Source organism: Ictidomys tridecemlineatus, chromosome X (genome assembly GCF_052094955.1).
Source record: "Ictidomys tridecemlineatus isolate mIctTri1 chromosome X, mIctTri1.hap1, whole genome shotgun sequence".
Taxonomy (NCBI): Eukaryota; Metazoa; Chordata; class Mammalia; order Rodentia; family Sciuridae; genus Ictidomys; species Ictidomys tridecemlineatus.
Window position 1 is genome coordinate 21,921,073 of NC_135493.1, and position 18,576 is coordinate 21,939,648.

The window sequence follows — 18,576 nt, forward strand, 5'->3', positions numbered from 1 at the left end:
GCAGCTTTAAGGTCATCTGGGGGCAGAAGGAAGATTGCATTGTGTGATAAACTGCATGACATAACACTGAAGGTTCTAGAAATTGGCTCAGTGCCCTTATAGCTAAATAGACAAGTTCCCTAACTTATTCCTGGGTTCATTCTTGAAGAAAAAAATTAACTATAAAGGCTCAAGGGTGAGGCACTTTGCTAAAGGCCACTTGCCTCTGAACCAACATGTCAGTATTTCACTCCCATTAAAATAATAGAAAATTACTGAGTCTTGTGTTACCTTCCTGAGCAGCAAGGACCTCTGAGAGAAACTTTAAACAATGTTCCTCATCAGGGATTTCAAAGCGGCGCTCTCTGGTCCAGTCCCCCTGAACCCGAATTTTGCAGCCACCTAAAAAGAATTGAAATCCAAACACATACAGTCATAGGATACAATACTGTGTTGAGATCATATTCTCAACTTACAAGGTTATCAGAAAGTCCAGATCAAAAGATTCCAGACCTCTAACATAGGAAGCACATGTACAAGGGATTTGGTGTGGTGGTGGGGGATGAATCAAGAAGGGAAGCCTAAGGGAAGAAGACAGTATTCTCAGGGATGACAACTGTGTTAAAGATCAGCCAGAAAAAAAAAAGATCAGCCAGATCTAGAGATAGAAGCACTAAAACCTGATCTCTCTCTCAGATGACAATGCAGAAATGTCCAAATTCTAGGAAAAGATAAATTCCTCAATCACTCTCCTCTTATTCATAAGAGAAAATTCCTACCATTTCAAATGCAGATAATACAGTAAGAGTATCTGAAGCATGAAGAGGATAAAGGAAATAGAATGGTTGTTTATAGGTTCAGGGTAAATTAAATTTATGAACTTATTAAAAATAGTGGAATTGGCCTAAAGTATGTGGAAAAGAAGCATCTATATCTCATTCTCAACTGAAAAATGTATGCTTTGCATGAACTTACAAAAGCAATATAATGATCTATGTCCAGGAAAGGCTTGGTCCAAATATAGCCAACTAGACACAAATTTACCTTGGGCTTTAATGTTTTATGGGTATAACATCTTCCTCTTTCTGATGCCCCATAGTTATTATTTAAGTTAACTATTTGGATATAGTGAGTCAGGAAAACTATATACTTACTGGTTTACATTCTGTTTTTTTTTTTTCTTTTTGGTACTGGGTATTGAACCCAGGGGCATTCAACCACTGAGTCAGATCCCCAGCCCTTTTTTGTACTTTATTTAGAGAAAAGAGTCTCACTGAAGTGCTTAGGGCCTCAGTAAATTGCTGAGGCTGGCTTTGATCTCTCCATCTTCCTGCCTCAGCCTCTGGACCACTGGGATTACTGGAGTGAGCTACCACGCCCTGCTACATTCTTATTCTAACAAATTGACTAGGTATGCTGATTCCTGCCCCCCCCCCAACTATGAGCTCCTTAAGGACAAAGGGCAGGCTGCATATACAGGTTACCCAATACTTTCCATGGTCTACTGTGACCAACTGTCTCAGGATTGTCTGGGACTAAGCAACATCCTACAATTCAACATTTCAAGGTTAAAACTAAGAAAACCCCAGGCAAACTATTCTGGTGACAGTGATGTCAGATTTTATAGACAAAAGGCATTTAATAAATAAGTATTGAACTGGACTCTTCCATACTTGTAAATTGCAAAGGAAATGAAATGAAAAGAAAATCCTAGGTGTTTTTTTTTTTGTATGTGTGTGTATGTGTGTGTGTGTGTGTGTTTTGGAAATTCACTTCTGAACCTTTGGTTCTCTTTTGTCCTCTAATTTTTTGTTGTTGTTGTTTCTATTTTCATATAATGAGTTTTTAAAAGGAAAATTAAATTACTGATCAGAAGAAGAAAAAAAAGGAAAAAAATCAAGAAAAATGTGAAAGAAGGCATCCAAATGGACCAGACAGAGACAAGAAAATTAATGAGGGTGCCTGTAAGGAGGAAAACAAAGGAAGGAGAATGAATAGAGTGTCAATTAGGAGCAGCCTTGAAGATACAGAGGAAAACTCCTTTAGGGCATACTAAGTCCTCCCTTTCTCAGATAATTTTTTATTCAAAATAGTTTAAAAGGAGCAGCTTCTACCAGATAGAAATTTAGAACAAGAAAACACATTTTCTTTCTCCCACAAATCTTGAAAGATGTATTTTAGAAAATATAAAACTGACCTACTTAATAGCCAGAAATTGCTTATAAAATATCACTGGGTACTCTCTCACCATGTTTCTTGGAAAAGAGCACAAATTATCCCATAACTTGGCCTTTACTCTCTTCCCTTTCCAAAGCTCTTCAGGCCCTCCGTGAACAGCAATCCCTATTATATCTTCAATTTCATCTAAACATTCCCTGTACCTGTCAATCATGGATGCATTACAATAATCAGAGGCATTTTAGAAAATATTGACATGTGGACCTCACCCCACACAATTAAAACAATCTCTGGTCATAAATCCCAGGCACTGGCAGTTTTTAAAAACACTCCCCAGGTGATTCTACTGTGTATCCAGATTGAAAATCAGAGTCAACTGCAAACTGTGGTCCTCTTAGGGGAGGCTGTTTATATTCTTTCACACCTGATGGAACGAACACAAACACACACAGATTATAGGCACGTATCACCTTGTTGGGCTTACACTGGCTGGAATTTAAAGTTGGTGTCCTTATTTGTTGTAATACCACCTCCAAACCATTTCATCTTCTCCTTCCTCGGGAAAAACCCTTTCTCCTTTGGTGCTTACCCATTGGATTGAATCATCTTCTTGCCTTTCCTCCTCTATAAGACCATCCACCACCTCTTAAAAACCTCGGAATCTAGAATTTAATACTCAATATGTAAGATCTTTTCCTTTCTGAAACTCCTACCATTATTTTGGGTCTCTTTAAAATTACCACAGAAAACCCTGTGGACACTTTCAACTTCTTCATCCAATGGCCTTCCCTCTCTATCTCAGCCACCACTCCCTCAGTCCCTACTGGGACTCCGTCAGTTAAACCCTGGATTTTTTTTAATCATAGAAACATCACCATTTCATAAATCTCTAATTCAAATATCCCATGCCAGCTGGACTTGGTGGTGCATGCCTATAATCCCAGAGATTTGGGAGGCTAAGACAGGAGGATTGCAAGTTTGAGGCCAGCCTCAGCAACTTAGTGAGGACTTAAGCAACTCAGTGAGAGCTTGTCTCAAAATAATAACAACAACAACAACAATAATAATGAGCTAGGGATGCAGCTCAGTGGCAAAGCATCCCTGGGTTCATCTGGATTTATTCCCCAGTACCACCACCACCCCGCCAAAAAAAAAAAAAACACCCACAATGACAAATATCCTAAGCCGACCTCTTAATCCTTCTGGTTTACTTGCTCATTATCCCCATCCCCACTGTAATTGTTCTTTACCCTCATGGGAACCTCCAGCGCATTGATTCTTCCACTTTCTCACTGTCCAAAAACCCACAACTGCCTTACCCATGGTCACCCAAGGCACCACCTGACCAAATTCCAACTCTCAGAAACCCAACTAATTGCCTTCTCTATTCTTATAACTGAGCAACCACAGATAGTAAACACAAATGTGTATACACTCACACGCTATCATTATAAATTCTTAATTGCCAACCTTAATGAGGCCCTCTATCCTAGGAGGCAATCCATTTCCACAGTCACTAGTCTTCCACTACTACCTGGAATAATTATTTCACCTTCTCATTTATCTTCTCTTCTCATGCCCTCTCATTCTAAGCAGATTGTTTCACCTCATTTTTCAGAAAAAAGAAGCCATCACCTGGAAAACTATATATTGTACTCCTTTCCTTTCTGACAAGAAAGAAACTTCTTCCTACCAAGACCACCTTTGTTTGGAATTCCAGTATGGGGATAGAACCAGTACTAAGCAAACAGTGTACCACTAAGTTACATCCTCAGCCCTCTCATTTCTTTTTTTTTTTTTTTTTTTTGGTACCGGGGATTAAATCCAGGGTCATTAATCATCGAGTCACATTCCCAGTCTTTTCCTGTATTCAGTTTAGAGACAGGATCTCAGTGTTGTTTAGGACCTCACCAAGTTGCTGAGGCTGGCTTTGAACTCGAGATCCTCCTGCCTCAGCCTCCTGAGCCACTGGGATTACAGGCATGCACCATGGTACCAGCCATCACATGATTTTGAATATTATCTATGTGCTAGTGGCTCAAATCTTTCTTCTGAGCTTCAGATGCATACATTTAGCTGCCAGTTTATCATCTACAGTCAACTGTCTCAACTAAACCCAGCTAAATCTGAATTCATGACACTCTCTCAAAGGAAAACTCATTCTTTCTGTAACATGTCTATGCAAATGATGGGTACCATCATCCACATTCATGCCAGAAACCTGGAATTCATCTTTGACATTTCTCTTCCTGTCACTCCTATGCCCAAACCAATTTCTATTGATTTTACCTCCATATACATCTATCAGCTCTATTTCTCTCCATATCTATTGCCACTATACTTCCACTTTATACTACTGAAAAAGTCTCCCAACTAGCTTGTCTTTCTGTTTCTATGAAAATTATGACACCTCAGCATAAAATCCGTCACTTTCTTATCATTTCTTTCTTTCTTTTTTTTTGGGGGGGGGTGTACTGAGGATTGATCCCATGGGTACTTAACCACTGAGCCACATCCCCATTCCTTTTTGTATTTTATTTAGAAACAGGGTCATGCTAAGTTGCTGAGGGTCTCCCTAAGTTGCTGAGGCTGGCTTTGAACTCATGATCCTCTGCCTCAGCCTCTCAAGCTGCTGGGATTTTTTTAATTAAAAAAGGGGTCTTGAACCAGAGAAGTGGGGCTGAGGTTGTGGCTCAGCGGTAGCGTGCTCGCCTAGCACATGCAAGGCCCTGGGTTTGATCCTCAGCACCACATAAAAATAAAATAAAGATACTGTGTCCATCTACAACTAAAAAATAAAATATTAAAAAAAGAACCAGAGAAGTGAAATATTGTGCTCCATTTGGGTACAATGAATTGAAGAGCATTCTGCTGTCATGTATAACTGATTAGAACAAATTTTTTAAAAAGAAGATATAGGGAGAGCAGATTAGCATGTCAGATACTCATCATCATTTATCATTAGGAAAATGAAAATTAAAACAACAATTAAATACTACTGCAAAATTAGAAGAGAGAGCTAAATGTCAAAAAATCCAACTATTATTAATGCTGGTAAATATTCAGAGTAAAGGGGCTGGGGTTGTGGCTCAGCGGTAGAGCGTGCGCCTAGCACATGTGAGGCCCTGGGTTCCATCCTCAGCACCACATAAAAATAAAATAAAGATATTGTGTCCAACTACAATTAAAAAATAAATATTAAAAAAAAATTTAAAATTCAGAGTAAATAGAATTCTTAGAAATCAATGTGGGATTCAATATGTGTGCAACTTCTTTGGAAAAACAGTTCAAGAGTTTCTTATAAAGTTGTCTCCATGCAAGTATTTACCTAACTAAATGAAAACAAGTGTTCACACACAAAAAAAAAAAATTTGAGAAGGAGTCTTGCTAAGTTACTGAGGTTGGTCTCAAACCTGCAATCCTCCTGTCTTGACCTCCCAAGTTGCTGTCTTCTCATTTCTTAAAACCTAAAAATGCTGATTCAACAGTATGGCTTATAAGATTCAGCTGCATCTGGCTCTAGCCTGTTTTGCCTTCTGCTGAAGCCCAGGCATACTGGTCATCTTTTACTTCAAATAAACTGTGAATCTACTTCCCACCTTGGTTTACCTGGAATACTTTTTTCTCTCCTGTATGCATCTGTCTGTTATTGGCCCCCCTGCTCTCACTTTAAATGTCTTCTTCAAAGAGTCCCTCCCTAGCTACCCTTCCTAATCTAGTTATCCCTCTTACATATTCTTTATACCTTTTTTTAACAGTATTTATCAAAACTGCAATCATGTTAATGTCTGTACCTTATCAGTTTAAAGCCTGTTTCCTGTATTAAAATCTACAATTTATCAAGATTTTCTTGTTTTCTGCTAAATCACTAGAGCTAGCACAGTGCCTAGCCATAAAATGTATTCATACTTTTATGGAAGGGATTAATGAATTATAGGCATCTATGTGGCTGTCATACCAAATATCACATAAGAACCACCAAAGCAGGAGAACTAACCTTATCTATATTGTGCTCTGATGATTCAAGCTCTTACAACCATGCCTGGCAAATAGAAGATACTCAACAATATTTGTTAAATAATAAATTAGGAAGGGTAATACTAATAATTAGTAGAGTAGCCAGGCAAAGTGTTGGACACTTGTAATCCCAGCTACTCAGGAGGTTGAGACAGGAGGATCACAAGTTTAAGGCCAGCCAGAGCAATTTAATGAGACAATCTCTCAAAATAAAATAAAAAGAACTGTGGGTATAGCATAGTGGTAGAGTCCCCTAGGTTCAATCCCCAGGATGGCAAACAAACACACAAACAAAAAACATTGTTAGTATAATACAGTCCATTAATAGGTAAGAAAAACAAAGAAAATATAACCATCTCCATAAAATAATGAAAACAAATTTAATGAAATTCAGTATACATACATGATTTTTAAAGAACACACAATATGACCAAGAAGGAGCCATGTCTTTGAGTCTAACTTTTGTGGGAACTTTGCTCCAAATTGCAAAGCTAGCCCCTCCAATAAAAATATGGGAAATTTATTTTTCCTCTGGATAAAGTCAGTCAAATAATGCAGATAGTCACTCAAACTACCAGGTAAAATTAGCACGAACTGTGTGTCATATGTGATACCATCAAGTTCTCTTTCTTGAAAATTAGTTATTGTTTATCTTGCAAATGTGCATCATGGGTTGTATCTGTTTGGATATATAAACGAGTGAGATTTATTTCGGTGTTTGTAGTTTCTTAGCTAATCCTCTGTAATGTGCATCACATTCTGTTTTAATGCTTATTCAATAATAAAAGTTATTTTCTCTAACAAAAAATAAAGAACACACAAACTTGAAATAAATGGAATTTCTTAATATAGGCTTTGTTTAAAAAAAAACTGATAAATCAACAGGCAAAAATGTTCCTAACTGTGAAGCACCACCGAAGCAATTCTCATGGAATTTGGGGTGTATTTATAAGGATTTAATACTGGTCTCCTAAAATGCCACTGATGTATTGAGACATGAACCAAAACTCAGTTATAGCTAATAGAAAAGAGACTTAATTATAATTTACAGATGATTAAGGCTATTTACCAAAATGAAAAAAAACCAAACAACCAAGTGTAGTAAAAATACAGTTGTTTTGGTTTAGATATGAGTTGTCCCCCAAAAGCTCACGTGTGGGCCAATGCAAGAAAGCTTAGAGTTAAAATGATGCCTTATGGTCTTAACCTAATCAGTGCATTAATCCCTTGATAGGGATCAACTGGGTGGCAACTGTAGGCACGTAGGTTGCAGATGGAGGTGGGTCACTGGGGTGTGCCTTTTGTATGTGATGAGAGGATGCCTTTCTCTCTCTCTCTCTCTCTCTCTGCTTCCTGGTAATGTCCTGAACTTCTTTGTTTTGCCATGCCTTCTGCCATGATGTTCTGCCTCACCTCTGGCCTAGAGCAATGGAGTTGTCCATCTATAGACTGAGATCTCTGAAACAGTGAGCACAAATAAACTTTTCCTCCTCTATAATTGTTCTTGTCAGATCTTTTGGTTACAGATGTGAAAAAAACTGACTAAATCAACAGTGAAATGGACAGATAAAAGCTAAGTTTCTACAACTCATTACTTGTTCTGTATACTAATAACACACAACTGGAAGAGAACAGAAAAAATTGATTCATAAAAGCAGCAAACAAAATCTACCATAAAAATTTAACCTAAAAATGTGATATTGAAGAAATTACAAAATTCTACTGAAAAATATAAAACAGGACCAAATAGAGAGATGTACCATGTTTCCTGACAGTGACTTTATTTTATAAATATGTTAATTTAATAACATCTTTATAAATACATATATTTGACATATATATGGTGAAATTCTGGTCATTAAAATGATGTCTTAAAATAAGCTTAAATGACATGGGAAGTGTCACAATATAATATTCAATTAAAATGCAGGATAAAAATTGTATGTAAAATGCTGGGGGTATAGCTTAGTAGTAGAGCATATGCTTAGTATGCAAAAAGCCCTGGGTTCAGTTCCCACTGTGAAAAAACCCTCACAAAACAACAACAAAAACTATATATAAGGATTCCAATTATGCAAAAATATAAATAAAATACCAGAATAAAATATATAAAAAATGTTAACTACAATGATTATCTCTAGATTGCAGGCAATAATTTTAATTTGATACTTTAAACTTTTCTGATTTTATAAATTATACATAATGAAGATACATTAACTCTATAATCAGAAAAAACATGTAAAGTTTCTAATGTGTGCAAGTATGAATACATAACAAATCCTACCATTATGTGTAATTATAATGCACCAATAAAAATATGGAAAAAGGTGTTTAATTCCAATAACCAGACAATGGGGAAATTCATATTTACACTAAAATCAAACCTATCTGATAAACTCAGGGTCCTCCTTCTTTAATACACTGAATGCTCTAAGCGTTTATGTATGAAGCCCATTACTAAATAGGAAGAGATACCAAAAGACTTTATAATTGGTCACTTAATTGTATTACTGCTATGATCCAGTAACTTGAACTCTACACAGAAATGAATGACCAATTTCTATGTAGAAGAAGTTACAACAAAACCAATGCCATAAATTCAGTGTTTATAAGAGAAAAGGTACAGCTCATTTTAATGTCTCAGTTTGGGATCAAATACCTTTCTACATCAAGAACAGGATATTTTAATATCTTATTTCAACAGCAATATCAGTCCCTGTATAAATGCCTTTCCTCTGATTTTCCATTTTTTATTCTTAGTTTTGTCTTCTCCTGCCTAAGTACAATAAAACATAGATATTGAGTTTTCTTTTTAAATCTTGTGACAAAAGCCAGCAGCTGGGTTTACTTAGAATTTCAGGATCAGTCTTTAAGATTTCCAAAGTCCATGATTAAAGGAAAGAACAATAAAACCCAAACTAGAAAAAGCCTACCTAAATCATTTAGTACAAATTAATAGTGCCCAGGGGAGTAACTGCATCTAAACAAAATTATGTATAACCTGTACCCCCAAGCTAAGTGCCAAGTCCCACTCATCCAAGGACTCAACCAAGAGATAAGACAACCATTTGATTTAGATTCATGTGGTCAGATACTCTTTTTCCATAGCAACCACACAGCAGTCACAGTAGCAGTCAAGTGCTCATTTTCTCCTCTCCATAACACAGTACAATTAGATGATAAACAAAGAACAGCTTGCACAGAAAGTCGATGATGACTTGCTTCAAACAGATAAAAAGGAGAGAACAGAAACAGTGGAAAGGAAGACCATGTTCCCTCTGATAAAGGGATGCCTTGAGGGGCTGAGGCTTAAATAAAAGACCAAAATTATTTTAAGAATTAAAAAGAATGCCTAGAGAAGCAATTGAAGGGATTCTGTAGCCTCCCCAAATAATATAACAGATAAATGAAAACACTATCATTTAACGTAAAAAATAACGAGAGCAGGAGAAAACCTTAAAACATAAAGCAGTTTAAGTAATCAAAAAAACATCCATAAACCTTAAGTGCTTTAAAAAACATTTTACTAGCCCTTCCTACAATTATCAGTTTCCACAGCAATGATTAAACTAATAGCAATAATACTGGTAGCTCAAAGAAGTTCAGCATTAGAAAAGCAAACCATACTTTCAATTTCTGTAAAGATTCTTATCAGTCACATGCTTTTCTTCAGACTCAGCCTAAATGTTTGTGGAAGACAATTGCTAATTTTTATGGTTGTCTTAAGAAAATGTAAACTATAGGATAAGATGGTAAAATAGAAAATGTACCCAAAAAAGATATCTTAAATACAGTGAGCATTCAAATAAATATTTATTGAATGAAAGTCAACTTCATTCAGAAAGATACTCACTGTTTGAAGCGATGTCAATCAAAAGAGTTTCTTCTGCTTCTGAGAGGGGGGGAAAAAGAACAGGATAAGGGAAGATAAAATCATTCATCACAATCAAAGGAAGGAAGTATACGCCTAACTAAATAACTGCTTCTCTCAGTCACTACTCCTCAGTTTTAGAACACATTAAAAATTCCTTTTTTGTTGAGCATTTTTTTTCAAAAAGAATATTAGTAGCACTAGGTTCTAACGACTTGATCAATTTAACTAAGAGAAAAATGAAATGAATAAGTACTAAATGAAGCTCCTCAAAGCAAATTAAGAGTGACAAATTAATAATAGGGAATATAACACAATGCTAATTCAAATGAACACAAGTTTAATTCCCCTCAACTATAACATACTGATTTAATATAATGTGTGTCCTTTAGATACTTATTATAAAAAGCCAAGGAGTGACCGACTCTGCAGGCCTCAAGTTGAATTATTTTCTCAACTCAGATACAGTCTTTGAAAATTTCCCAGTGATTTCATTACTTCTGCTCCCACCCTATATAAAAGTAGAGTAGCAGAGAATATCTAAAGTTCACACTTGTGGCTCCAATGCCTACCACGCCTAACAAGAAGTATAAAACACTTGCATTCCTATGTTTATTGAGTACTATTCACAATAGCCAAGATATGGAATCAACTGAGGTATCCATGGAGTGAAGAATGGATAAAGGAAATGTAGTGTATATACACAATGTAATATTTTTCAGCCATAAAATATATGAAATCCTCTCATTCATGGCAACATGAATGGAATCAGAAGGCATTTTGTTAAATAAAACAGGCACAGAAGTACAAATACTGAATGTTCTCATTTATATGTGGAAGCCAAAAAAGTTGATCTCCTATAAATGTGAAGTAGAATAATGGTCATGAGAGGCTAGAAAGGATAGGGAGAGGAGGGATAGAGAGGCTGGATAACAGGTCCTAAAGTACAGTAAGAAAGGAAGAGTAAGTTCTAGTGCTCTATGACTACTTAATGTAACAATTTATTATAACTAGAAGAGAGGAGTTGGAAGGTTTCTAACACAAGGAAATACTAATTACTGATTTGATTATTACTCATTTTATACGTGTGTCAAATTGTCACACAGTACCCCTTAAATATATACAATTATTATGTGTCAATGAAGAAAAAAACTAGCACAAAGCAGTTTGAAATTTCAGAGTTCTCTTTGCTCTCAAAGGCTTTCCTTGCCTCTAGTGTCTACATACAACTTATTACTTCCTCTTTGACTTCTCTGGATTTGACCAACAGTCCCTACCAGAATCTCCTAGCTAACTGAACCTTGGGTACTAGCTCCTTGGGATTAGCCTGGTTCTCTGCTGATAAGATGGAGTAGCCTCAGACTTTTCTAGCTTCTTCACAAGACTCAATTTATATTTAGCTTCATTGTTCAGGTACAATAGGAGTAACTTCGAAAGAGCCAAGTTGTTTAGTATTACAATGAAGTTTCAACACTATTACTACAATGATGAAGCAAATTGGACATCAGGACATAGGTATTACATGTTCATGGCTATTCTTTGGTAACTTTTAGTTCTGTAAAACCTGAGCATTTACAGCTTTCCAAATAGATAGGAAGTAAAAACTTAAGAACAAGACATTTTTTCCATGGGGAACTATGGTGTATGCTTGCTCATATTTTCCAGATCCCAAGAAGCATCACTACAATCTGGCCGTCTGCTTCTTATTAAAAACAATACTAAGAGAAACAGGCTAAACGAGTTCCTAGAAGCAGTAAAAAAGGTAAAAAACAAATAGGATACATTGTGAAGTCAAGTTCTTTTACTTTTCTGTGCAGAGATACAACTTGAAAAGTGAGGCAACCACAGCAACTTACTATGGTATGCAGGTACCTTGCTTAATATGTCTCACTCACACAGGGCAGGCTCAATGGCTATGACTTCACTCTTCTAGACAATGTAGAAACTATTAAAGGTATTTTTAATTCTTAATACTGTCTTTTCTTTTCAAAATACCATCTTAAAAGTCACACCTGCTATTATCACTATTTGCTGACAACATGATTCTATATTTAGAAGACTCAAAAAATTCCACTAGAAAACTTGTAGAATAAGTGAATTCAGAGGCTGGGGTTGTGGCTCAGTGGTAGAGCACTTGCCTAGGATGTGCAAGGTGCTGGGTTTGATCCTCAGCACCACATAAAAATGAATAAATAAAATTAAAATATTGTGTCCAACTACAAATAAAAATATTTTAAAAATTAATTCAGCAAAGTAGCAGGATATAAAATTAACAAGCCATAAATCAAATGTGTTTCACTGAAAGAGAAACTAGGAAAATGATCCCATTCACAGTAGCCTCAAAAAAAAAATATTTGGGAATCAACCTAAGAAAAGAGGTGAAAGACCTCTACAATGAAAACTACAGAACCCTAAAGAAAAAAATTGAAGAAGAGCTTAGAAGATGAAAAGATTTCTCATGCTCTCAGATAGGCAGAATTAACATTATCAAAATGGCCATACTACCAAAAGTGTTATACAGATTTAATACAATTCCTATTAAAAAAAAACCTCAATGACATTCTTCATAGAAACAGAAAAAGTAATCATGAAATTCATTTGGAAAAATAAGAGACCCAGAATAACCACAGCAATCCTTAGCAAAAAAAGTAAAGCACGAGGCATTACAATACCAGACCTTAAATTACACTACAGAGCTATAGTAACAAAACAGCATTGTACTGACATCAAAACAGACATGTAGACTAATGGTGCAGAATAGAAGCACAGAGACAAACTCACATGAATAACAGTTATCTCATACTAGACAAAGGCACTGCTGGAAAAACTGGAAATCCATATGTAACAAAATGAAATTAAACCCCTATCTTTCACACTACACAAATCTCAACTCAAAGTGGATCAAAGACTTAGGCACTAGAACAGAGACCCTGCACCTAACAGAAGGAAAAAGTAGGTCCAAATCTCCAAGATGTCAGCTTAGGAACTGACTCCCTTAACAATACTCCTAAAGTGCAAGAAGTAATAAACAGGATGGAATTAAACTAAAAATCTTCTTCACAGCAAAGAAAATAATCAATAACGTGAAGAGAAAGCCTACAATGGGAGAAAATCTTTACCAAATGCATCTCAGATGATGTTAATCTCCAGGATACATAAAGAACTCAAAAATCTTAACACCATAAAACAAACGAATGTGCTAAGGAACTGAACGCACTTCACAGAAGATGATATACAATCAATCAAGAAATATATGAAAAAATGTTTAACATCTCTTGCAATTAGAGGAATGGCAATCAAAACTACACTGAGATTTCATCTCTCTCCAGTCAGAATGGCAGCTATTAAGAATACAAACATCAATAAGTGTTGGCAAGGATGTGGGGAAAAGGGCATGCTCTTACATTGCTGGTGGGACTGCAAATTGGTGCAACCAATCTAGAAAGCAGTATGGAGATTCCTTGGAAAATTGGGAATGGAACCACCATTTGACCCAGTTATCCCACTCCTCAGTTTATACCCAAAGGACTTAAAAAAACAGCATACTATAGGGACACAGCCACATCAATGTTTATAGCAGCACAATTTGCAATAGCTAAATTGTGCAACCAATCTAGATACCCTTCAGTAGATGAATGGATAAAGAAAATGTGGTATGTATACACAATGGAATATTAATCAGCCTTAAAAAAGAATGAAACTATGGCATTTGCTGGTAAATGGATGGAGCTGGAGGATATCATGCTACAGGAAATAAGCCAATCCAAAGAGTCAAAGTTAGAATGTTTTCTAATATGCAGATGCTAATTCACAATAAGGGGAGGGCTAGGGAAGAATAGAGATACTTGAGAGTAGACAGAGGGGAGTGAAGGGAAGGAGTATGTGGGTAGGAAGGATAGTAGAATGAATAGGACATTATTACCCTATGTGCATATATGATTACACAACCAGTATAATTCTACATCATGTACAACCAGAAGAATGAGAAGTTATATTCCACTTATGTATGATGTGTAAACATGCACTCTGTCATGTATGACTAATTAGACCAAATTAAAAAAATAATAATTTTAAAAGTCACACCTGCTATTTTCTGTTAGAAGAATAAATCTTTTCTTTAAAAAAAGAGAGTGAGAGAGTTTTTTTTTTAATATTTATTTTTTAGATTTTAGTGGATACAACATCTTTGTTTGTATGTGGTGCTGAGGATCGAACCCGGGCCGCATGCATGCCAGGTGAGCGCGCTACCACTTGAGCCACATCCCCAGCCCAGAAGAATAAATCTTGAGAAAATAAAATGTGCATAAAAATTTATATAAAAAGATTTTCATCACATTACCATATATATTAGTGAAAAATAATCCAAATGTCAATCACAGGAGATTAATTACATTTTTCAAAACAATAGTATATAGCCATTAATAGCATGGAAAGCACTCATAATAATAATTGCATATGGACAGACAAAAATATTTAAAAGATAAGTCCCACTTACCCTGAAGGTTATATGCGTAAAAAAAGGAAAATACTAGGCATTTGTCTCAAGGATGGAAATTTACGTGACTCATTTTCTTTATGTTGTTCTGTTCTTTCCAAACTTCAGAGAGTGTGTGTTTGTGTGTGTACCATATATATTATATTTAAACAGTATATGTGTATATATCTATGTATATACCCATATATTACTGTTTTGATTTTTAAAAAGTCAATATAAAGAATCTATGCAAGGTAGGATTAAAGCTTTCCAAGAAGCTACAATTGATAGAGAATACTTCTGCCTGATAAAACCACTGGACATGATGGAAACATAATGCATTTCTTCTCAAGTAATCAATTCCCTTTCTAAAGCAACATGAGATGACAGAAGTAACACATCCTACACAAATCTCCCAATTTTGGAGTTTCATTGTAACAGATGAAACAACAGATTTTCTGTGCTCAGTCCCCATATTTGAGGGCGGAAAGCCAAATACTTCCTCTCCAGAGTTGATTTTCTTCTGATTTACCAACGTTAAGTTTTGGGAATCAGCATTGGAGTGTAAGGTATTACAGTTTGGCAAGGCATATTGCCAAATGTCTTAATTTCAAATTGGGAACAAAGTACTGAATATTTGTGACTCCAAATGACCTTGATACTTTATAATGAGCTGAGTGTCCATTAAGCCAAGTATTTCATTTTAAATCTACATATAGGTCAGTAAACACAAAAGACTACCTACACAGGTAATAGACAACATACATTTCTAATCCCAGCTAGGGAAACAGCTGTAGGTATCTATACATGTTTCAATATTAACCCTTCAGCACTCTTAAACAAATCACTTATCTTCTCAGTGGTAGATTAGTAAGGTAAACTTGTTATGCAAAGAGTAATATATTTCATTTTACTTGCAGTGACAAATTTAAATTTGTATGGCATATACAATGTAATAACAATGAAGGAAAAACATAAAACTAGCTAAGCAATTAAAGCTAGTACCTTGAACACATCTGAAGTGGCTATTTATAGGAATGATATCTTGGACATGCTGTTCCTTCTCATGCAACTGGATTATTAACCTAGGAAACAGAAAAATGCATCAATGAATAGCTACTGAAAAATCCAAATGTTTAACAACAAAATATTGTTTGGACTTGGTATACAAATCTAATCTGCATTTATTAGATTTTCCTCATCTAGTTCCCTGGATCTGAGCAACATAACAGCTAGATACTTCTCTGGGGTTAAAGGATGTTATGGTGATCAATATCTGAACACCCATAGAGTCCTATATGCCATAAAGAACATATAATATTTTATGTCCTAAAAATGGTGCACAGACTTAAGAGCATGAAGTACAAAGTATATACCTTCAGAGTGTGCATACCAGTGAAGAATGGATAGCTAGATGTAAACTACACAATGGTGGTGGCTACAGCTGTCTTTTCATCACAGTATTTCTAGCATTTAACACAGAGTCTGGCACATTAAAGACACATGTGTTAAATTAATAAATTTCAAAAGTGGTACATTAGCTTTCAAATTTCATCCCTATGTTTTTTTTTATACCAAAGAATGGTTCTCTCTTCAAACAAACATGCAGGTTCACAGAGGAATATGAAGGGGTACCCAATCAGCTGGATCAGTCAAAATAACTCCAGTGACCAACATACCAGATGTCAAAACCAGATTGCCTTCACATCCCCCGTGTTTCTACTCTGGTTTCCAGTTTCATGCTGGTATTTCTATGTAAACATGATTGAACTTGGCTCCCCAGGTGAAATGAAAGACTTCTAAGTCCACCTGTACTCCTAAAATACTAATTTTCACTTATTACTTATCATTAGTGGCCAAGAATAAAGGCATAAACTACTGAGTAAACAGCCATTCTGAATATTAACTAGCTTCTCCAAAGTCAAGCACTCTTCAGGAATTCTTTTTACCTGGAACACTCTTCTTTTTTTTTTCCTGAGACCCAGCTCAAATATCACCTCCTCTGTGAAGATTTCTTTGACAACCACAAGTAGAACAAGTGGCCTTATCCACTTTTCTTGTCCTGTTTTGTACTAGGGATTGAACCCAGTGGCACTTAACCACTGAGCTACATCCTCAGCCCTTTTTTTTTTATTTTGAGACATGGTCTCAATAAGTTGCTTAGCCTTGCTAAAGTTGCTGAGGCTAGTCTTGAACTTGTGATCCTCCTGCCTTAGCCTCCCCAGCGGCTGGGATTATCTGTATGTGCCACCATGCCCAACTTACTTGCCCTTCTAATTGAGCACTTACTCAAAGATTTGAGCTCCTTGAAAGCAAGGATCCTATCATATTCTATTTTGTTTGCAGCCTAACATATGCTCAATAAATACTGGCTGAGAAAGTGAACTAGTTTAATTAAGATATAAACAGAGGCGAATTTCTAAATATAACTCTTCAACTTCCAACATTAAAAATGTCATTGTTTTGAAGGCCTTATTTTCTATTTATTTGACTTTATGAGGGATTTATTCTTGTTTGGGGATTTTTTTCAGATGTGTCAACTCTGAAGGGGATAACACAGGGAAATTGCTTAAATAGAACTAAGGGAAATACAAGTATTAATGATGTTTTTCTGCTTTGATACTGTCTACCTAATTTATAAGAGTTTATATTTTAAAGTGATTGCAGGAATTTGGGGCTGGCTTCTTTCAACTTAGAAAGTCTGTGGTTTGAACAGAGTCCTATAAACCCAGAGAGAAACCCAAAACTAGATAAAAGGCTGAGAAGAAACATGGGTCAAGGAAGAAGAGCTTATTTTGAGGAAGATGAATACAAACCACTAGAATCTCAAAATATGAAAATTAGAAAAGGTGGTGATCATCAGTAGTAAAGGTTAACTCTCCGCAGTTAAGCTTTATTATTATTTAAAAACACCACAAACAAATATAAGCTGAGAATTTAAGTGAATTCCACAAACATTTATTGAATATACACTGTATGTTAACCACTAAATAAATTGTAGCAAGGGAGAAGCATACAAATCTATTGAAACATAATTATTCATTTACAGAGTGATTCAAAATAATAGACATAGGTGGATGAGGGTTACATGCCTATAATCCCAGTGACAGGAAGCTGAGGCAGGAGGATCAAGAGTTCAAGGCCAGTTTGGGAAACTTAGTGAGATCCTATCTCAAAATTAAAAATAAAAAGTTCTGGTCATTTAGCTCAGTGGTAGAGCATCCCTGGGTTCAATTCCCAGTACCACAAAAAATACATACATAGGCATATGGCAAAACAATAGAAATAGAAACTTAGGAGTTCTCAAACAGAAAAAAGTGGCAAATTATGAATGCCAACCCAGCATTATCCCTAAGATTTGTTCAATAAAGGTCAAATAACAGGTTCTCTCATAAACTATTAGCCTTGAAAAAGTGAATCTTGGTGTATGATTAGTTAAAAAAATTATTCATAATTGGTCTCTAAGTAAATTTATTCTATCATTGATAGTAGGAACCACAGATCTAAAGATTAAGACAGGTTTCAAATCCCAGAATAAAATGGAAAAAAAGCAAAAAGTTTTGGACACCCAAGCCAGAGAAGGCACTTAAGATAAAATAATTTGAGGATTATAGATGGTATTATGGCATTAGGTGTCACCAGTAAATTATTTCTCAATGTAATTCTGAAATATTTTGCACAGGTTCAGATCTCAGCTATGATACTTCTTGTGAACAAGTGATAACCTCTCTGTGCCTCAATTCCTGTATTTGTAAAAAAGGGGGGAGTGATGATGATAAAATTATGAGTTAAATTAACTAATTAATACAAAGTGCCTTAAACAGTATCTTGCCCATATGAAGAAAGCAACTGTCAGTTGTTGCTACATTCTCATAAGTTAACAAAATTAGAACTCAAGAATTCAATTACTCTGTGGGGAGGACACAAATAGTCAGGAGAACTACCCCTCCAAGTTGAGATATTCTTTTAGTACAAGAGCCCAGATAGGATGAGGCACTTATGTCCAGGCCAACTGCTCACTCTTTATTGGCTGAATGGAGTTCCAAACCTACTAAAC

The 18,576-nt window shown here is 35.7% G+C and overlaps 1 protein-coding gene across 5 annotated transcripts in view; it reads right to left on the reverse strand.

Moving 5' to 3' along the window:
* Nucleotides 1–18,576, reverse strand: part of Ocrl (OCRL inositol polyphosphate-5-phosphatase) — a 66,317-nt gene that overhangs the window by 37,538 nt on the left and 10,203 nt on the right. For all 5 annotated transcript variants that reach the window (XM_078034298.1, XM_078034295.1, XM_040285218.2 and 2 more), the window contains 3 exons: nucleotides 15,525–15,604; nucleotides 10,028–10,066; nucleotides 271–381 (listed from right to left, as the gene is read on the reverse strand). Coding sequence is in view for 4 of the 5 variants with exons in the window: in XM_078034295.1 (XP_077890421.1) it covers nucleotides 271–381; nucleotides 10,028–10,066; nucleotides 15,525–15,604 (230 nt within the window). In the remaining variant the exon portion in view is untranslated. The remainder of the gene's footprint in view (nucleotides 1–270; nucleotides 382–10,027; nucleotides 10,067–15,524; nucleotides 15,605–18,576) is intronic.